Source organism: Lucilia sericata, unplaced genomic scaffold (assembly GCF_015586225.1).
Source record: "Lucilia sericata isolate MDLA Ls3-8-SP2 unplaced genomic scaffold, ASM1558622v1 Contig000662F_arrow, whole genome shotgun sequence".
Lineage (NCBI taxonomy): Eukaryota > Metazoa > Arthropoda > Insecta > Diptera > Calliphoridae > Lucilia > Lucilia sericata.
This window is the reverse complement of record NW_023994667.1, coordinates 83,158-106,644: the sequence shown is the minus strand read 5'-3', so window position 1 is coordinate 106,644 and position 23,487 is coordinate 83,158. Positions and strand designations below refer to the sequence as shown.

General features: G+C 29.0%; 1 protein-coding gene and 1 long non-coding RNA gene across 10 annotated transcripts in view; one reads left to right on the top strand and one right to left on the bottom strand.

The window, feature by feature from the left end:
• LOC119607143 (putative uncharacterized protein DDB_G0282133) overlaps nucleotides 1–23,487 on the top strand; it is a 92,444-nt gene that overhangs the window by 56,656 nt on the left and 12,301 nt on the right. For all 9 annotated transcript variants that reach the window (XM_037960935.1, XM_037960944.1, XM_037960942.1 and 6 more), the window contains exon 3: nucleotides 19,215–19,471. In XM_037960935.1, the coding sequence (XP_037816863.1) occupies nucleotides 19,215–19,471 (257 nt within the window). The remainder of the gene's footprint in view (nucleotides 1–19,214; nucleotides 19,472–23,487) is intronic.
• LOC119607144 lies at nucleotides 19,839–21,024 on the bottom strand. The gene is made up of 4 exons (XR_005231710.1): nucleotides 20,844–21,024; nucleotides 20,739–20,783; nucleotides 20,209–20,305; nucleotides 19,839–20,140 (listed from the first exon to the last, which is right to left on the bottom strand). It is a non-coding gene; the product is annotated as an uncharacterized LOC119607144 (long non-coding RNA).

Below are 23,487 nucleotides of genomic sequence, written 5' to 3'. Positions count from 1 at the left end.
GTCTAACATTTTGTCTTACATTTTATGAACCAAATGTTGAAATACTAACTGTTAAACATATAGTTTTTTTCTTGTGTACATTAAGGTGTCCCGTTTCTATGGAGAAAAAAATAGCTATTGGCGTTTCAAACTAAAATAAAATTTAAAATCAGTTTATTTAAAAATACTGCTTCCTTAATTCCCCATAGGTCCTCTTTGAGGTATTTTTATACCCCACATCACTTTAGTGAGGGTTTCTGCCGATGTTTGTAATGAACAAAAATATTCGTAGAATCGTTTTCTGAGTCGAGTAAACCATGTCCGTCCATCCGTAAATGTAAAGCTTGTGAGCAAGGTTCAAAATAATTTGACACATACGATGTTGCTGGACCAAGGACGAAGCCTATTACAAATGGTTAAATTCGGTTCATTATTTCACCTATCCCCCATACAACAGAACCCCCCAAAAATGGCTTTTGAGCTTATAATTATGTTAAATATACTTGTATGAAACTTAGTTTGTAGCAAAACTAAGTTTTATACAAGTCATGATAACCTTGCTAAATGTCATAAAGATCGGGCCTCATTTGTTCTTAGCTCCCATATAAAGTCGGCTTCAGAAAATGACTTGAATGTCCAAAATTTTATCATTTTTGACACCTGGATACAATTTTTACAAACGGTATTTTGAAATAATTTAAGCATTAAATTTTATTTGGGAACTTCCCCATTAAAAACGATGCCACCCTGCTGTTTAGAAAATAACTCTGTTTCATAAGTGTATAGTTCAAGGTAAATTATCCACTAGACAAGCACGTACACATTAGAAATTTACTAACACTATTATTCATCAATTTATTATGATTATCCCTGCAGTTTATTGGGAGTATCCACAGAATTTATGCCTTGATGACAGAATCAGCTAACTGTGCTCTTTAATTCATTATAAATTGTCAGCTATGTAGTATATATTTGACAATTCTTTTTCTAAAAAGGTTACATTTACTGCTTAAAAACTGCTGGATGTTACTTTATTAGCTCTTTTGTAGACTACTTTTGCTACAATTCTATGACAGCTGCTATTCAGTGGAAAAATAATAATTTGATACATAGTTTGTAAAATACACAAAAAAGGAATAATTTCTGATAAGAATTCAACGCGGTTGTTAAACAGTTTAATTTTATTTTCTAAGGAAAATTGCTTTGCGAAACCATAAAGTAATTTTCCAGAAACGGTATTGGTTTTTCTGGCAATGTGAATATCAGATCTAGAAAATAATCATAGTCATTTGCAATAGATGTGTTCTATAAATGAAACAATTGATAAGTTCTAAAATTGCTTATATTTGTTGAATTCAAATTTCTTAAAATTAGCACAATGCGAAAGGACACAAAAAAAAATGTTGCACCAAAATATTCTCTTTGATCTGTATCAAGTGGCCGTATTATATTGGAGCCGTTATATCAGAATAATCACACGTTTTATTTATATTATTTTAAATATGTTTGTTCGATGACTAGGTTTCTGAAGGAATCGATCTTGCAGACCCTAAATGCAAAGCTCAACGCATTGCCAACTACCTTAACTATGAAACCTCTTGCTAAAACATTTAAATGACTTTTCAAGTCTTTAACTTCAATTTAAATGTACAAATATTGCAAATATTTGAACATAAATTTTAGATTTATATGCTCATGATAACCAGAAAAACCCTGTACTAATTTGCATTAGTACAGAGTTTATTTCCCTTTTTTTTTTGTTGCTGCTATAGTAAATTTAAAACCACATCCCAGTAATACTTATTACAAAAATTGTAAATGTTAAGAATTTACTAGACATATATTACAATATACAATCTATTACTATTTACATTATAGTCTATGTATCCATGGGTATATATGGTAAATTTCCGATAACAACTATTGACCAGACACAAAAACAAACACAGACAGTGGTAAATGTGCTGTGTTCGATGGCGGAACCATAGGACCATACTAAACTAAAACCACACAAAAATACAAATACACTAACACACGTTACACAGACACACAAACATATAAAACATATTGGACAAAGATTTACGGACATTTGTTACTGAAACGTACGTAGAGAGATACACAAATGAATTTATAGAACTATTAAAGGTGTTCTCGTTCACATTCTCTCGATGGTCAAAACATTGTTACAATTACAAGTTTTGTTCTAGGGAATGTACAGTGGGAGCGAATAAAAAAATTCTAAAATAAAATATTTTAATATCTTTTGTGGTTTTTCACTTAAATAATATGAAAAGTACCTTTATTTATCTCCAAATTTCAGAAATAACACTCATTATCCCACTGTGCATATTTACAGACAGTTAACGCATATATTGCAATATGCTGCTTAATATTCATATGAATACAAAAGGTTTTCCCATGCAAAAACTCATAGAAAGCAACGTGTAACAAAGGCCAATACAAATATTTGCAAAGGAAACGGCAACAAGCAAAAAAAGAAAATACTGCACGTAAAAATCACATAAATTGTATTCGTCGTATACATATATTGTTGTTTTAAGAGAAGTTGCTAACCGGCATTTTAGTTGTTGCTATTGGAGTGTTTTTATTACTGGCCAATACAATAGTCTATGGCCTATTAAATCGTTGTTATGTTACTTCCTGAGACAATGACCATAATATCCGTATAACAAACCTTTTTGGGGCCCATAGAAAAGAAAACTCCTCAACACATTGGTAATATTAACAATAGCAAAAACAACAACATCAAGTACAAGTACATTCAATAACAACGACATCAAACAGCAACAACAAAGTTTTATTGTTCCCCAAACTCAAACTTAAGCAACAAACCATATATATTTGTACTTGAAAAAATCATGTTGTAGACAATACGCATACAACCAACAATGTACCGCAACAAAACAGCACTGAACAGAAGAGTAGCCGGCAGGACATGGAGTAAAACATTTTGTATTGAAACCTATTTGAAGGTAAAAATTATTCAATGTTGTTGAACAAACAATAAGCCAAAAAACATGGTTTTTATGAGGCACTTGTAAATGACACAACAAAAAGTATCTCTTGTTTGTTGTCTTTAACTTTTGATAAATTCGTAAATATTACAACCCCACCTCTATTATTCTCCTGTAGCATTTCCCCACTTGTATTTTTGCCCTCCCCCACCCCCTGTTAATTTTGTTTATTTTGTCTATGGAATTTTTCTATAATTTTCAGGTATTTTTCCTCTCTCTCATAAAAGTTGTAACTGCCGTTGTTTTGAACATGTGTTTGTATGTTTCTTTCTCATTTTCATTTTTATCGAACAACAAACTTTTGAAAATTACTTTACGTTGTGTTGTTTTATTGGTAATTTATTTCCTGAAGTGTGTTTGCGTAATCATCATCACTACTACTATAATTTAACTGTTTATGTAGCGAGCGAGCAGGGCAACGCAAACGGGGGGAAGAGGAACGGGAGCCAGCAAAACCAAAAGAGAGACAGAAGAAAGGAGAGAGGGAAAGAAAAGGAGGAACGAACGGACGAACGACGACGGACGAACGGACGAACGGACGAACGGACGAACGGACGAACGGACGAACGGACGAACGGACGAACGGACGAACGGACGAACGGACGAACGGACGAACGGACGAACGGACGAACGGACGAACGGACGAACGGACGAACGGACGAACGGACGAACGACGAACGGACGAACGGACGAACGACGACGACGAACGGACGAACTGACGAACGGACGAACTGACGAACGGACGAACGGACTAACTACGGACGTACTAACTTACTACTAATTACTAACTAATACTAACTACTACACAAACTTACTAAACTTACTAATAAAATTACTAATTACTAACTTACTAACTTACTAACTTACTAATTTACTAACTTACTAACTTACTAAGTTCTCAGGACCCAAATGTTTACCCCTACCTAATATATTTTTCTTCCTAAATGTCACCAAATTTTTCTTTATATTACATTTTATATCGTGGCGAGAAAAACAAAGAATGAACGAAACTGTTTTCTTTTTTGACGTTCTCAAGAATATAAAATTCGACAACTTTTTTTTTATTGTCAAATTGGGTGGGAAATTGTAAAAGTGAGTTTTATTGACCAAGGAAAATGTTATAAAAATACGGTTTAGTAGATTATTTTATATTCTAAACGCTATACAGCTGTAAATTTATTTATGTATGTTTGTCTGTCTATGTGTTGAGGTTAAGTGTTAAGAATAATGTTAAATACAAATAATGTGTTTTGTTTTACATCCGCCCATAAAGTCAATATAAATAAGAAAAAAAAATAAATAAAACAAATGTCATAAAATTAGAATTACTAAGTTTTTTTTTATTTACCATTTTTTTCTTAAAGAAAGTTGACTGACTTTCTGGCTAACTTTTATAGTTTGATATAAATATGTATGTATAACAAAATAATTTTATGTTGGATTTTCTTTTTCTTTAAAAAAAATCCTTAGAGGTTTCTTTAAGTTGAGGAATTCATAAACAATTTAATTATTTTGTTAAGGACACTTCGTTTCATATAACAAACCAGACTGAAGCGGAAAGTTTTGATTTGAATTTAAGTTTTTTTTTCCTTCTGGGCAATATGTATAAATTGTAAAACTTTTTTAAAGTTGTAATATAACTGGCATTTTCAAAGTAAAAATAAAATTTTTAAATAATCAGAAAATTCTTTGCATATTGAAATAGTTCCGGGATTATATGCCCCCAACTAATTAAAGTTTTATTGTTCAATAAAAAATAAAGATTTCAAAATCTATAATAATCTTCATATATATTTTTTGGATGAAAAAGACATCGACTAGTTTTTTATAGAATTTGATTTGACTAGATTTTGTTTCAATTAGTTTTTTGTAGAAAACTTCTTCTATTAGTTATAGAGAACTTTTTCGATTTGTTTACTACAGAAAACCTCTTCGACTAGTGTTATATAGAAAACTTCGTCAATAAGTTTTCAGTAGAAATTTTCTTCGACTAGTTTTCTTAATTTTTTTTTTCTTTTTTCAAAAATTTATTTTCTATGACTAACTTTAATCTGTTTTTTTTTTTCAAACTAATTTTAGTTCAATTCTATAGATATGTTTCCATAGAAAACTTTTTCTACTAGTTTACTAGAAATATATTTTTTGTTTATTTTATAATTGGATTATTAAAAAAATACTTATTTACTTTTAAATTTTCTAAAAACTTTTGAAATTTACACTATACTAAACATTTTCATAAAAATACAAGTTTGTTTGTGTGTAAAAAAATATAATGTCATAATTTTTTTTTCATAAATTCTAATAACAACAATGTTTTCTAGGAAAAACAAAACAAACAAATGGTAAATAAAAAAGTTTTAATAGGAAAAGACCTAAGCATACATATTCAAATTAAAATTCCAGAAATTATAAAACTAAATTGTCATAGATTTAGTTGGACTTAACAAAATGTATTCATATGTATATAATATGAATTATATTTTATTTATATAACCACAAATATGCTTCTAGTTATAAAATGTATTCCTCGTTTACAGATAGTCACAAAATTGTATATTTATAATAACAAAAATGTCATAGTCATTTGTTGACAGGGCATAAAATCTGATAAATGTGTTTTTATGTGTTCAGCTTTTATTTACTTAATTTTTTCATTTTAGTTTTTTATTTCCACTCATCTTGTCTAGTTTAGTTTTAGCAACAAAATGTCAACAATTTAATGATCCTCGTACTATAAGGGATTTTTTTTTTGTTATTTTGCTATTATAAAAACTCAAATATATAGAAAATATTTTATAATCCTCACATAAAAAGTAAATGTATATGTTGGAATGTTATTTCGTAAGGACCGCAGGGATTTCAACAGCATGACAAACACATGAACATATATACTGAAGTAGAAAAAAGGACACTGCTTAACCATAATGTTGTAACACATATACAAACGTGAATATATACAAACGGTCTAGAATTTATGCATAAGCAAACATATGTGTATGTACTTATGTATATGTTGTTGTGTAGATAAATAGCTTCACTATATTGTTTAATTAAAATGTATGTCCCAATGTGAACTTTTTATTGTATTCTTAAAGTGGTGAGTATATTTGCTACACTTCGATTTATAATAATAGGTAGAAGCTTACTATGGACATGGAGTAAAACATAAGATAAAACTACTCATAGTGAGATCTTAAAGGCCTTTTACGATGAATAAAAGTTTTTTTTTTCTTCTCCTTATGTCGAATTAGGGCTGAATAATAAGAAACTCGCTGGTTATTAAATAAATTTTGCCGTTTTCTTATATACATATTCCTTTGGACTGCATAACCGACAAACGACATTATCAGAAATGCAACATAAAGATGAGATTTCTTTAGCTTGAGTCGCAAAACTTTTTGACCTCAATATATTGGAAATTAGGTCTATATTTAAGAAACTTGAACAGGTAAGAAATTCGGCCATTCCAACATGTTATGATACCCTACATACATATAGTAGGTTGGATTTTAAATCAATTCTTTTATTGGCGAAAGTAATGGATTTATGTTGATATAAAAGTGATTTAAATCTAATTTTATAGCGTTATAAATATTTATAACTACTTTATGTAATTTTTGGACCGATACGTACGATCGGCAGTAGCGTTTTTTAAGACACAAAAATATTAAATTTAATTATGAGCAAAATACCTAGTGGAGGCTCTAGTTGTATGTAATTCTGTACCTATTACTATTTTCCCAACTGTCTTTTATGCTCGTAGAACTTTCCAATTTTTCCTACAATGACAACATCTTTTTATAATCTCTTTTCCTTTTAGAAAAAGTGTATGTGAGTGTCTTTTTATTAGTTCTAAGAATTTAAGTTCCATTCTTATAGTTTAATACTTATATGTTTATTTCAAATATTTATTCAAGAAATCATTAAACAATTCACTGCTCATCTTGATAAAGTAGTACTACATCAATGTTAAAATCATTGAAGTGTAACTTTTCATCATCAGCAGTTTCATCTTCAGATGAATTTCATGATGATGATGTAGTGTTACAATAAAAGGATTAATTAATGTTTTGATGTCAAATTACATGAAAAAAAGGGAACAAAAAAGCAAAAATATAGAGATGAATTGTTATGTCAACAAGATATGGATTTTTATTGTATTTTTGTTACTTAATGAATGGAAAATTTTATTAGTTCTTAGATGGATTTTTTTGCTTAATATCGATTTCTATCGAGTTATTCACATGTACTATACATGAATGATATCGATAAATAGCAATAATAATAATACATAATAATTTGCACAAAATCATTGAAGAAGATGTAAATAAATTTGTCTAATTAAGATACAATTCATGCGTATGATTAATATTGAATACACACAAGTATTGCTTGAATAATATTACTCATACGTATTGATGTAATCATTAACACATTCATATAGTATAGTCTGAATGGTGTGTCTGTTTTATATTCTTGTTTTTGGAGGAAGAAGAATAATGGGTAAAATTGTTTAAGGCAAAAATTATTCCAGATTATTGGAGTGTTTCAAAGAAATTCTAAAGGGTGTAGTGAAATTTGATAGAAATTTTAAGAAAAAATAAACCACTTCTGTTATTAATATGAAAAGCTTCAAATCAAATGAATGATAATTTTAAAGATTTTTATATTTTTTCTAGTAAAATTTTCACAACGTGGTAAAATAGAGAAACTACACAATATCTATTTCTCATTTTTTCTATTTATCAGAAAAATTTTAATGAATTTCACTATGTTTTTTTTATTAAACTAGTCTTGGGGTATATTTAAAAGCATATAATAGTTTACTGTCAATCATGCCACAAATTATAAATTTAAAATCTTAATTACTTTTAATTATACTGACCGAACCATCATTCTATTTTATACTTTATGTCTATCAACCAAAAGCAAATAAGCTAACAGCATGATATACAAAATAAATAAATTTGTCATTTTGTTTGTTTAATAAAATTAAATTATACACACCCAAATCAATCTTATTTTTTTTTTTCTTTTTGTCTGTCTACGGAATTCTTGTGTTTTTGTATAAAGGAATTTTTCTAAACATTTGTAAGAATTGTTTATGGTCAAATAAAAGTTCAGATGTCATACCAAATTCTTTAAGTAAATAATAAATTAAAATAAGGTTTATATACTTTTATTAAGGAAACGAGGACTAAATGTATCTAATTCAATTGTAAACGTACTTTTAAGTTTAATTTCTGATCAATAAGATCATTATATGGACAACAAGGGACATTACGTGAAATTCTGAACCGACAAAAAACAATTTTAAATCAACTCAAACACAAATTTCTGGAACAAATCAGGCCCTATTGAGCCCTTGAATCTATTTAAAATATTAAAAATTATGAAAATTTATTTAAACAGCCTAAACTAAAATTTCCTATTTAAACATTTTATTACTACAGTTTATTATAAAACTCAACTCTGTTGGTCTTTACCCTCATTAACTTTACATTTCTTCCACCACTGCAATTTAATGTGAATTTAATATAAATTCTTTTCTAATTCCCAAAAGCCTTAAATACTTGAGATATTTCTCAATTATATATAAATATATTACTTTTTTTCAATTTCCTTTAAACCAAAACAACAACTAAAAGAAACGTTGTAAAAGATTCGATTTGCTTTTTTTTCGTTCTTTTTTTTCAAAATAAAAATATTTGCATTTTTATAATAAATTTTATTCACGTTTTTTTAGTAATATTATCTACACAACATATACTCATATACCACGTTATATATTTCACTTTATTATATTTGTATATGTATGTAAGTATATTTTCTGTTAAGTTATTATATCTTACAACAACAAAAATGGCTCAAGGCCAAATATGTGTTTATGCATACTAAGTAGGAGCAGGCTAAATACAACAAAAAAAAGCAAATTCAACGTAATATAAAAAAATAAAATAAATAAATAAAAAGTCAACACGAGCTCATACTCATTCATCACAAAAAAAAAAAAAAAAGACACACAATATTGTATGTTTGTATTTGTAGAAGGAGAGAGTTACCAACACTCTTACACTCATAGAGGTAAAGTTAACAAACGCTTATACATTCATAAACTGACTTTTATTTATATAATTTGTGAGTGCGTGTGTAAAAGTGTATTTACACGAATACTTATACATACTATCCTTTGGCATATACTCATACACCCATTTTTATATATACCTATGTAAGAATATTTCTATGTTGTTGTATAAAAATTTATATAAACATATATTAAATGGCTCTCTGAACGTCGTGAAAAAAAAACTTTTCAAAATTAAGAAAATAAAAACAAACTGAAATTTTATTAAAGTATACATAGATGTTGGTGTGATTATTGTTGTTGTTGTATGTAAGTATGTATATACTGACACCTTCACGCATGATGACAATATAAACAACAAGTGAATAATGAAACATGTATGGGGAGTATTTATGAAATGAACAGATTTATGTTTATTTTTTTAAACTTTGCTTTTTTTAAATATTAATATGTAGATTTGTATGAAATTATATAGATTTAAAACACCAATTTCAGATCTTATAAGATTGAAACTACAAGATCCCTAATTCGCCTTTATTTTTCATGAAGTTAATTGTTTCTTTCATCTAGTCAATCACTTGTGTTTATAACCTTCGTCAATTAACAATGTTGTATATCCTGCCATGAAGGTCACTCTGGCAACGAACGCTCATCCCCCACTTATTCGCTTGAACCATTCTTCGGTATCCCACAAGGATACGCCAGACAAAGATGCGAATCGTGGGTCGAAGCGGAATTTGTTCAACACTGGGAAGCTACAAGAGGGCTTATACACACAATGCGCTTAATTATGCAATCAAAGGGAAAATCCCAAAAGTTTTTATTGAGAAACAAGGGCGATTTTAGAATACTAATAGGGACTACTCATGCTAGGAAATGCCACATCAAAACTATGCAGATTTTTTGGCTGTCAGGATGAATCCTCTGAACATATACAATGCAATAGTCCAACACTAAGGAATCGTCGAGCAAGAATTTTAGGTGCTGCATCACTAGCCCTGAAGATTATATATTCAAACTCTCACCAATCAAACCATTTATTTTAATGCGTGAACTAAACCTTTCATGAAGAACCCGCGAGCAGCAGGAAAGATTCAAAACAGGGTCGTGGTTCATATTGTCCTCTCTTATCTAATCTACCCTTCGTCAAATTGAGCAATATCCATCCATTTGTCTGTCCGCCATTTTACCCTTTTGTCTGTCTGTGCATGTCTCTGTATCTATCTCGTCTGTCTGTCATAAGAATCGGTCCATAATAGACCTCTTAGTTTAACTCCTCTAACAGAAAATCACTTTATTGTAAATAAATGTTTTAAAAGGAATCTATTAAATGAAATTTATAAGCAATTATTTGTTATTATTTAAATATTTTAGTTTTTTTTCCGAAGTTTTCATAAGAAAACTTTTTGAGATAATTTAATTTTTTCCATTTATAGTTTCCATACGCTTAACTCTGCTGTTTTTTTTTTTAAATTTTCTTGTTGCATAAATTATCCCTAATAAATTAAGTAATATTTTTAGCATTATACTAATCTTTTCAAAAGGTGTGCAATAAAACTATTTTATTAAAAGTTTCCTTATAATTTTCAATAATATTATTATTCGAAATTCTGACGGCATACCAACTATAACAATTTATGCAATTGGCCTTTTTCGGGATAAATTATTAACAAAATGAAACTTTAACCTGTTTTTGAAGTAAGGCACCTGTCAAGTGATATGATTGAAGAGAAGAATATGCTATCTTACATATCCTACATAAAATTTCATACATATACATATTTCTATTGATGTAAAGAGTAGTGTGTGTGATGTAAATGTAGGTGAGTTTTTACTACTACTTTGATATGAGTATGTGTATGTAATATTTTGAATGTGTAACTTTTTATATCAAACCTTTTTTCTATGTTTAGTTTACTGAGTAAAAATGTATACAATATACAATATTGTGGTCAGGTCATGTTTATCTAGATTAAAGCATGTTTCCATACTTAAAATATGAAAAAAGAAAGAAATGTACACAGACAAAACATGCCATACATTTGTACATATAAAGGAATATATTTTAACAAACATACTTTTATATATGTAAGTAGATGTGCATTAGGAGTGCATCAAGAAGTAGTGAAATGTCCAACAAAATTCGACTGAAATGAAATGTAATGTCACTTTTTACAATAGTGAAAGGTGACTTTTCTAGTTAACATTTTGTTTCAAGTTTAAAGTGACTTTTCTAATGAAAAAGTGAATTTCTCAGTGAAAAATTACTTTTCTCATGAAAAGTGGCTTTTCTAGTGACAACATTTCTATTGAAAACTGTGTTTGTTAGTGACAACCGACTTTTCTAGTGAAAACTAAGAAAAGTGAGGGGAGGGGAAAGGGGCAGGGAAAACGACGGGGAACGGAAAAGGGACGGGGGGGGAGAAGGGAAGGGGGAGGGAAAAGGAAACGGGGCGAGGGAAAAGGGACGGGGCGAGGCAAAGGGGACGGGGCGAGGGAAAAGGGAGGGCGAACGAACGAACGAACGAACGAACGAACGAACGAACGAACGAACGAACGAACGAACGAACGAAGAAAAACGAACGAACGAACGAACGAACGAACGAACGAACGAACGAACGAACGAACGAAGAACGAACGAACGAACGAACGACGAACGAACGAACGAACGAACGAAGAAAACGAACGAACGAACAACGAACGAACGAACGAACTAACGAACGAACGAACGAACGAACGAACGAACGAACGAACGAAGAACGAACGAACGAACGAACTAACGAACGAACGAACGAACGAACGAACGAACGAACGAACGAACGAACGAAAGAACAACGAACGAACGAACGAACGAACGAACGAACGAACGAACGAACGAACGAACGAACGAACGAACGAACGAACGAACGAACGAACGAACGAACGAACGAAAACGAACGAACGAACGAACGAACGAACGAACAAAACGAACGACGAACGAACGACGAACGAACGAACGAACGAACGAACGAACGAACGAAAGAAACGAACGAACTAACGAACGAACGAACGAACGAACGAACGAACAACGAACGAACGAACGAACGAAACTAACGAACGAAACAAAAAAACGAACGAACGAACGAACGAACGAACGAACTAACGAACGAACGAACGAAAAACTAAAACGAACGAACGAAAGAACGAACGAACGAACGAAAACGAACGAACTAACGAACGAACGAACGACAACGAACGAACGAACGAACGAACTAAAAAAAGAACGAAAACGAACGAACTAAAACACTAACTAACTAACTAACTAACTAACTAACAACTAACTAACAACTAACTAACTAACTAACTAACTTACTTACTAACTAACTAACTAACTAACTAACTAACTAACTAACTTACTTACTTACTAACTAACTAAGTGAACATTCTATTTACAAATGTAAATATTTTACAATGTATTTATCGTAAGCGAGCGTATTGGTGCCAGTGCTAGAGTTAAACATCTATAGGCTACTCTTAGCTTTTCATACGAAATATTGCGCCATTTGAGGATCTACACGTTTAAGATTTTTAAAGAACTACAGACGATGCTTAAGATTTAATACAAAAATCAGTGCCCGTACAATGTTCAAAGGACCAACCTAATGTAAATGTTCATATAAATATATTAAGTATATTGTTGGGAGTCCAGCAGGTTTTTTTGTGTATCATTTTCATATACACAAAAAAAATACATAAATACAAAGGACTTTTACATACTTACACTTATGTTAAGGTCTTTATATTTAACCTGTTGTATCATTTTGTTTGCTTTTTGTTTTGCAACAATGTTTTCTCTCCTCTTATTATTATAATAATACTTTTATAAAATTTTTTTAAATTTACTTTTTATCTTTTTTTTATAACATTGTTGCTGGAAAATGTATGTCTTTATTTTTGTTTTTCATGCTTTTTTATCTCTTTCATCAGGTTCTTTTTTAACATTTTATATATGTATGCATTTTTTTTGGTACCATGAATTTGTTACATAAAAAAGGGTCATATTTTACACATAATTCTTACTTTTTGTATGTATAAATATTTTTCGGAGAGAATAAAAGGGTTTTTTTGCGGATGAAATATGAAATGTTTTAATTAGTATGTTGTTAAGAAATATGAATTTTTAATGAGGTTCTTTTAGTAAAATATTATAAGAACCGGTGAATTATGGTTTAATTTTTGTGTATATTAATTTATATTTTGGTGAGAATATTTACACTGTAGTAACGTATGCGTATTATTAATGAGTACTTTCAGTAATCATACGCTAAGTGGAACAAATTTTTAAAAGTGAAACATTAATTTTCATTTTATTTGTGTCTGTATAAATTTTGTAGTAGAGTAAAAAGGGAATTATTAATCGTAAATATAAAGTTTTTATAGCATAATGATTAAAAAAGAATTTGTTTGAGGAATTTTATGGTGGATTAAGATGAAGAAATAAGTTGAATCTTAATTAACGTAAGTAACATTTATTAAAAAAATTTTACGAAAAGAGTTAAAAAAAACTATTTTTTGAGCGAATAGTAAAGAAGTTTTAGATCCCTTTATAAGGATTTGTAGAGAAAATAGTTTGTCTTTATACATTTCCAAAAAAAGCATACTTTGTCAAAATTTTAGTTTTTTACTGGTTGTGAAAAAATTCAATCTTACCCATTTAAAATTAGCATACAATTTGATTTTTGTAATTTTTAAAAGAAGAATTGCATTTGTAGAATAGAAATTTTATTTTCCTGCCACACAAAAACAAAACTTTGCTTGTTTGTTTCAACTTTAGTAATAACATTTAAGGAATATTCAAAACTTTCAAAACACTAGAGAAAAATACTGCAAAAAAATGTTCATTTTACACACATTACTTAATATGTCTAAACCAACACATACACAAACGATAACATACTTACTAAAACATTTACATGCCAAACTTAAAGATACCCTGCAGTTTCTGAAGATTGCTTCAAGCTAGTGACAAAATTTATGTTCTTATACACTACTCCGTAATAGATTGGACACTTCTAAAGTGCATAGATAGTATTTAATGAGTTTTTTTTAGATTGTAAGTTCCGCTCAAGATTTACCAATAAAGTATTTTAAGATTTATAAAATTGAGTCACAGAAATAATTAGACTTTTGGGATAAATATTGTCTAAAAGGAATACATTGATTTCTTGTAAAACTGCTGGATACTTGCAGTCTTTCATTTAGTTAGTAGCTGTAATTTATAATATATATTGGAAATTTAATAGAGAGGTTCATTTTTACACAAACAAATTTTGTTACAAGAATTTCCATGACAGATAGAAATCAATTTATGCTAAGTCCTGCAATATTAGCTCTAAAGTTTAGAAGCAATCTAGGATTTTTTCAAAAAATATTTCCAAATTTTTAATGTTTTCTTTTTAAAGAAAACATTTCTGTCTCGCTCCCAAAACAAATTGAGCCATCCTTGTCTACACTGTTAAGCATTTTGTGCATGTGTCTACTTTGTGTGTTGCACATTTGTTGGGATTATGTAAATTTTGTCTGTCATTTACAGAATTCAAAATCAAAGTTCTTAACATTTTTTTTCTGAGCAACCAAAGCTTAAATATACAAAATACTCTTATTATTCTTTCATGAGTTCAAAAATTGCTAAAAATGCTTTCAGACTTAAAAGATGAAACTGAAAGAGTGTTTAAAATTAGAAAATGCATATTTTATAAAATTTTGGTTTTATAAGAGTTAGAAAAGATGTTTTGGCTTTAGTTTAAATTAAAATTTAAGATATTTTGTTTATGTTTAAATCTATCAGTTTTTCTACTGAAAAGTGACTTTTCCAGTGTAAATCGACTTTTCTAGTGAAATTAAATGTAATGTCACTTTCAACAATAGGGAAAAGTGACTTTTGAAGTTAACATTTTTTCGTGTTTAAAGTGACTCTTCTAATGAAAAAGTGAATTTTTCAGTGAAAAATTACTTTTCTAATGAAAAAAAAGCTTTTCTAGTGAAAACATACATTTCTATTGAAAACTTACATTTCTATTGAAAACTGTATTTGTTACTGACAACTGACTTTTCAAAACTAACTTTTCTAATGAAAGTGACTTTTCTTGTGAGAAGTCCTTTTGTAGTGAAATGTTACTTTTTTAATGAAAGGGACTTTTTTTAATGAAAAGTGACTTTTTTTTAATGAAAAGTGACTTTTCTAGAGAAAAGTGACTTTTCTAATGAAAAGTAACTATTCTAGAGAAAAGTAACTCTTCTAGTGAAAAGTGACTTTTCTAGTGAAAAGTGACTTTTCTAGTAAAAAGTGACTTTTCTAGTAAAAAGTGACTTTTCTAGTGAAAAGTGACTTTTCTAGAAAAAAGTGACTTTTCTAGAAAAAAGTGACCTTTCTAGAGAAAAGTGACTTTTCTAGAGAAAAGTGACTTTTCTAGAGAAAAGTGACTTTTCTAGAGAAAAATTACCTTTTTTTAATGAAAAGTGACTTTTCTAGAGAAAAGTGACCTTTTTTTAATGAAAAGTGACTTTTCTAGTGAAAAGTGACTTCTGTAGTGAAAAGTGACTTTTCTAGTGTAATGTCACTTTTAACGATAGGGAAAAGTGACTTTTGTAGTTAACATTTTGTTTCATGTTTTAAGTGACTTTTCTAGTGAAAAGTGACTTTTTTAGTAAAAAGCGATTTTTCTAGTGAAAAGTGATTTTTTTTAGTAAAAAGCGACTTTTCTAGTGAAAAGTGACTTTTAGTGGAAACTGACTTTTTTTAGTAAAAAATAAATTTTTTAGTGAAAACTGAGTTTTCTGATGAAAACTGACTTTTTTAGTGAAAAATTACTTTTTTCGTGAAAACTGACTTTTCTAATGAAATCTGAGTTTTCTATTGAAAACTGACTTCTCTAATGAAAACTGACTTCTCTAGTGAAAACTGATTTTTATAGGGAAAACTGACATTTCTGTAGAAAAGTGACTTCTCTAGGGAAAACTGACTTTTCTAGTGAAAATTGGCTTTTCTAGTGAAAACAGATTTTTTTACTGAAAAGTTACTTTTCATAGTGAATTCCTAAGAATTTCTTCTAATGCGTATAAACTTGTATTAATATCATCTTTGTTATGAAATCCAAAATAAGAAAGTAATATCCCTTAAAAACACATCATTAAATAAGATATTAAATATTGGGCCAAAACAATGTCATAATCATAATATTTTTACGCATTATTTATATAGTCTGGCGTTAAGAACCCCTCTCAAATTAAGCGTATTACTTTTCTACTTAAGTTTATAGCCGCAAGACACTACCAATTACCAAAAAACCAACACTAACAGAAAAGGGTTATAAGGCGATTAAAACATTATAATGTCATCAAAATATAACTCAAACATAATAAGTGTTAAAAAAAATAATAGCAAATAATGAGGGGATGTAAGAATGAACGCATAAGTACCAGTAATATCTGAGAATAAGTATTTACTATATACATTGACTTTTTCTTGAATTGTTATTATATTTTCCCTCCCCCCAAAACCAAATAACTGATGCCACCAATATCAACACCAAAGGGGACACACTCATACACTTGAGTTTTATGTTTAGACAATCGTAAGTGAACGGATGTAATAATCAGATTTACACATTTTACTTTCTTTCCCTTTTGTTTCTTTTAGGGGATCTTAACGCAAACACGCTTATATACTCTTTACACAATGTAGATAGAGATGAAAAAATAACATTACAAATATATTTATATAAAACACTAGAGACTCAACAATGCTTTCATAGAAGAGTATAATTTTAAATGGTTGAATATAGTCTATGGCAAATAAATGAGATTAAAATAATAGTAAAGAAATCTTAAAATAATATAGAAAACAAATGTAAAATTATCATCGAATATTAAGTTACAGAATTACCACCGAAACCACAAACAGGCTTATTAAACTGACTGGAAACATGATTTGAAAATTTATTTAATTGCGTGGTGCTCTTATTTTTCTCTCTCATGTAGTCTAAAGGAATTTATACATGAAAATATGAACACAATGTCTATGGGTTTCTAATGGGAATTTTATTATAATATGTTTCCTTTACATGCATATGAGAATTTTTATTTTCGTTTATACATGATGGTTTTTTCATATTTTTATTTAAATTTTTTTATTTCAGTTTTTTTTGTTGTTGTTCATAAAATACCCTTAAGGATAATTACTGAAATGATTTTCATTTAAAAATGTATAAAAATGTGTATGGATAAATTATTATTACTGTTGTCTACTTTTCTTTGTCAGTATGTTTGCTTCAGTTTTTTTTTTTAATATTTGTGTTAAACGAAAGAATTATATAATATTAAATGGGTTTTCCTTTTATTCCTTGTGTTTTTTGTTTTTCTTTAATCTCAAGACAATTATTTAAAATGAATTGGATTTATAATGAGAGAACAATTTAAATTTGTTTGTACAACAGCAATGTTTGTTTAAATAAAAATATAATAAAACAATTTAAAATAATTTAAAAATAAATTATTTTGAAATTACTGTTCTAAAGAAGTAATTCTGAAACGAATACAAACAAAACCTCTTCAGATTCTTCAATAGCATACATGGAACTGGCCATTACTCCTAGAAGTTATTCTCCAGAACATTTTACATCTTAAATAAAAAAAATGATTTCCAATAATCTTTTAAAGACAGCGAATAAGCTCTCTAAAGCTTCCCTGGAATAAATTTTGGGGGTGACAAATTCTCACAAAAATCAGAACTAGTTCAAGAACCCATCCATAGAACGAGTATCGAAGTAACACGAATTAAGGCTCTAATCATGCTTGTTTCCACTACATATTATTTATTGACCTTCCCTAATTCTAGTATTTTTAAAGATTTGGATCTCAATGATACCTGGGGCCTTCCAAAATTGATTTAAACAAACACACAGACAGAAAGACAAAACTGTATCTTGATAGTAGTGTTTATAACTGAATTATTGACCTTCAAGTCATTTTCTGAAGGGAACTTTGTATGAGTGCTAGGATCTAATATGACCCAATAATTACGAAAATCGGCAATAATATTTAGACTTATGCAAAACCAAGTTGTGTCTATAACATTTAACAAAACCACCGGGACCCCTATTTGGGGGTGCGGGTGTATATGGTGGTGTATATGGTATATGGGTGTATATTTCAACCATTTTCAAGAGGTTTAGTCCTTGGTTTCATCAAATTATCGTGAACATTTCAATCTGTAACGTGCGCACAAAGTTGACAGTAACGTCTGTCGTGCACACAAGGTTTAGATAGACGGACAGACAGACAGACAGACAGACCGACAGACAGACAGACAGACAGACAGACAGACAGACAGACAGACAGACAGACATACATACAGACATACAGATAGACAAACAGACAGACAAACAGACAGACAGACAGACAAACAGACAGACGGACATAGAAAGTGATGGTTATACTTTTTGGTGGGAGTAGGACCAATCTTTTTTGGTGTTACAAAAGTCAGCACAAACACATAACAGCCTCCCTACTATAGTGGTGTAGGGTATAATTAATAAATAAAATTTGTATTGCACTCTTATTTTTTATTTTCCTTTATTTAAAATTTACCACTTCAATCTTTAAACAATGAATCACTGAAACAATATGCCAATTTATTATTTCAACAATTTCAAATGTTTCAATATTGTTAAATTTCTTTATAAAAATATTGCAGATATTTTTGCCAATAAACACTAAACGTATGAAAATAAAACAATTGAAACATTTTACACCTCAATAGTTACAAATTTTTAAATGCTGGCACACTAAAATATAACAGAATTTCTAGGCCACATAGACCACAATGCAGATTTGTTGTTTTTTTTTTTTTTTTGTATAGAAAAATTTTTAAATTTTAAACAAAAAAAAAATTAACAAACAAATTGTAGGTCGTTTGGTTTTTATTTTATGCAGGTCACATGCAGGCAAACAAAAACATTTGAAAGAAACCCCTACAAACCTACATTTCTAAATATGTACCTAGTAGTTGTTATTCTTAAGCTTAAATATCTATTTACTATTTATCTTTGAATTTTTGTTATTTCTTGTCATTGCAGATTTCAATATGCAAGATGAGACCTCAATACCTGAGGACATTATTGACCAACAACATCTACAAGAAATTATAGACAAACAGCAACAAGGTTTACAGTTAGAGCAGCGGCAGCAGCTGCAACAAAAATATGTTGGTGATAGTGCAGTAGCAGCAGCAACAGCATCAGGCTCAAGTATTGTGAATGGTGATGATGATATTATTGATGTTAACTTGCCTTATGATGATTCTTCTACAGATACAGATTCAGATGCTGATATTGTAAGTAGTATAAGGTCATTTCTTTAGTTTGTATATTTAAATACATAAATCTATACATACACTCAAAATATTTTGTACGTAAATTCAACTGAAAAGCCATTTTAAACAAATGAAATATCATTTAAAAAACGGACTACAAATTTTTCATTTAAATCAAAAGAATTTTTCAATTATTTTTGAATGTTATTTTTATAACTAACAAATTATGTAGAAAGAAATGTTTTTTTCAGTAATTTCAACATACAATTTTTTACCTACAAAAACAGTAAAAATGAAAAAAATTTCAGTTATTTTAACTTACAAAAAATTACCTACAAAAAAGTAATTTCTACTGTATTTTCTGTTGTTTTTAATGACAAAAAACAAACTCCCAGTAAAGTTAAACTAACTGCTTTTTCTTTGGATTTATGCACATATGTATTTATTTAATTATAGTGATATAAGAAATATCTTAACTATTTAGAAAATCGATTATTATGATAAATATAACAGATTTACATACAATATGGTAACACATCAAATGACTAATAACAATTTAAAAAAATCGATTAAAATGATATTATTACTCCGATATCCCGAAACGTTTTAACAGCAAGTTTTTGGCCATTGATAGTTCTAGTACTTGAACAACGTGAAATTGCACACAAATAGCACAAGAATCTGAAGAAACTAAAAAGAAGAAATTTTTTTTATAAAATATGTATATTATGTAAAATTTGTGACAAATGCATACTTACGATTTAATAGCTGTCAATGCACCAGCCTCTATATTTGGTAGCAAGTTTTTGGACATTCACCTTGTATTTTAAAAAGGAATATAGAAGATTTCTAGATCTAAAAAATAAAGAATATTTATCAAAATGTACTATTAACAAAGTTTTAAAAAAGCATAACCGGTCTAGATCGACTAAATGAAGCCGATTGGTTCTGGTTATATAAATTTATTTTTGCAGATTTTATGAGGGTCAAATTGTTAATTCTAATTTCCAGTTTCGGACGACATTTTTATGGAGATGGTAGCCCGATTTTAAACAGTTTTTATAATCTTAGTCCTTACACCAAAGAAAACCTCTTTTGGCAAATTTTATAAAAATATCTTGTGACATAGACACTCGGACGGACGGATGGACGAATGTAGTAAACAATCCACGTCGATGCATTGCAAACATCAACACCAACATTAACACTTTTCAGTAAAATAGTCCAGGGTATAATAAAATCTTAAGATATTCTAATTGGATTAAGAATTAGTATGTAGAAATCTTACCTTTAAATAACATGCAATTATAAGGAACTCACGACTTTGATGAAACTAAAACAGGCGTTTTTTATAAAATATTTTTAATAAAATGCATACTTAATGCTAACTTACCATTTATATCGCTATTATTACGCCAATTTAAAATATACATAAATCTGTATTTTATATAAAAAAAAATAACAAATTGTGTTTTTTAAAATTATTGTATTATTTTCTTTGGCATTTAAAACTTTTACCGGAAATGTTTTTTTTTAATTTTTTAAAAACAAAAATAATTACCAATAATATTAACTGTAAAGAAAAAAACATTTTTTTCTGTAGTTTGTTGTTTAAACAACATATCCAAAAGGTTAAAAAATATTATGTTCAATAAAATAAATGAATTTTCATTGATTTTTAACTTTACAGAAAACTTTTTGGATAAACTACAATCAGTTAATGTAAAACTTTTTTGAGTGTACATACAAGGGGCAGAGAGTGGATTTATAAAGAAATATAGGAAAGTAATCCTAAAAGTTGTTTAAAAAAAGGGAGTCAAATATTTTTGCAAAGCATAATCATGAGTTTTGGGTAGTTTGTTATAGACTTATCTTTGGAATAGACTTTTGATGGACTCTTACTAACCTGAACTAGTTCATAATGTTTGTACCGATGTGTACTCCGTTAGGTTAGTGGTTAGTGTTCTAGTCTGGTAGACCGGAGGTGGTGGGTTCCGACAGAGGCCCGATAGAGGCCTAGGTGTATTTCTTCGGATCTGATGTATATATGTACATCCTCCTTTCAAACTAACTAACTATGTACCGATTAGCGTGCATCTAACTAGTCTTTGAACTATGCTATTTATTAGCCTATGGATTTACCTATTGACTAGTCTTTCAATTAGTATATTGACTAGTCTGTGAACTAGTCTATTGATTAGTTTTTGGACTTATAGTTGACTTGTCTATGGACCAGTCTATGGTCTATTGACTATACTATGGGCTAGTCTATGGCTCAGTTCATAATGAATGCGGTAGACCATAAACTAGACTACGAACTAGTTAATTGACTTGGCCATGGACTAAACTATAGAATACACTATGGACTAGTCAATATGCTAGTCTATTGATTAGTTTATGGAATTATCTATTGATGAGTCTTTTAATTTGACGATGGACAAGCCAATGCAGTAGTAAGTGGCGTAGTCTATAAACTAAACTATGGAAAACACTATGGACTAGACTATAGACTAGTCAATGGGCTAGTCTATTGATTAGTTTATGGAATTATCCATTGCTTAGTCTTTTATTTTGACGATGATCAAGCCAATGCAGTAGTAAGTAGAGTAGTCTAGAGTAATTTATGGAATTGTAAATTGATTAGTCTTTTAATTTGACGATGGACAAGCCAATGCAGTAGTAAGTGGAGTAGTCTATAAAATAGTCAATCAACAAGTCTATGGGCTACCAGTCTGTTGACTGTTCCATGATTAGCTCTAGTGACTTGTGTATAGGCTAATGTATTGACTGTTTTTCTGATTAGTCTGAGGACTACATAGAACTAGTCTATTTGAAATGAATAATATGAAAATGTACTTTAGGTGTCGTAGAGCTACTGCGTTGGTTTTCGATAACAAAAATTCCGAAAAAGTATAATAGTATTAAATTTTCCATATCTGGTAAGTCCTTCAATACAATTATTGTCTGTTTGCCTATTAAGTATACATTTACAAATATGTTCCTTTGATTCAAACAAAAGAGAACTAGCAATACTTCTTTCTGTTACAAATGGACTACTATTGGGGCGGTATTAGAATAGTTCTAGTAAGATATTTTAATGACTACATTCTATGATACAGTACAAAAAAAAGTTGTCTAGTGACTACTCCCTAAATTACTTGAGGATACTAATGTGATGAATGACTTTCGCTTTACTACTTGAATACTCTAAAGTAACTCTAGCAGTAAAAAGCAAAACACTTGTCAAATGATTCAACAACAATAAATTTTGTCAACCAAATAGTTAAAATAGCTTAAAACATTTTTTTAAAGCTCTAACTTAAATCCTTTTGAACCTGCTGGACTAGTTTTTTTATTTATTTTTTCTATTTATCTATAGTTTCTTTTTTCCAATTGACAAAACCGGGTTAACAACAATTCTATTGAAATTATTTGTATTATGCCATAAAAGACACTTGCTGGTAGCTTTCGATTATACTATATATATTTTCTTTTCACTGTAATGCGAAAATACTTTATCCTCATATTTGTTCCTTTCTATTATATCTACAGTATGTCTTTATTTTATTTTAATAAAAATATTGAACAGAAAAAAAAATACAATATGTGTCATATGTACATTATTCATTTTATGTCCTTTAAAGAAGTATGTATGTATATGTATGTATAGTGTAAGAACAAATATGAAAACAATTTTTAAAAGTCATAAATATTTATGTAACAGAAGTACAAATCCTCCAGGGAGTTGAGAAAAAGCAAAACAAGTCTGGTCAGTTTGTTTTTTAGCAGAATTGTATAGAATAAGAAAATATTTTTATAGAAAAAAAGAAAATAAATAGAATTTAAGTTTGCAATTTGTTTAAATTTCTAGTGATTTTAAATTTAGTTTTCTTACTATACATCGTAAGTAACATCAGTTTATTTTCTTTTTCTAAGTTTAATATAATAAATTTTATAGATTATAAACTGAAGAAAAGGTACTTATACGTAAACGAATTGATGGCTTCTTAAAGTATTTTTTACTCCTTTTGTTTTCA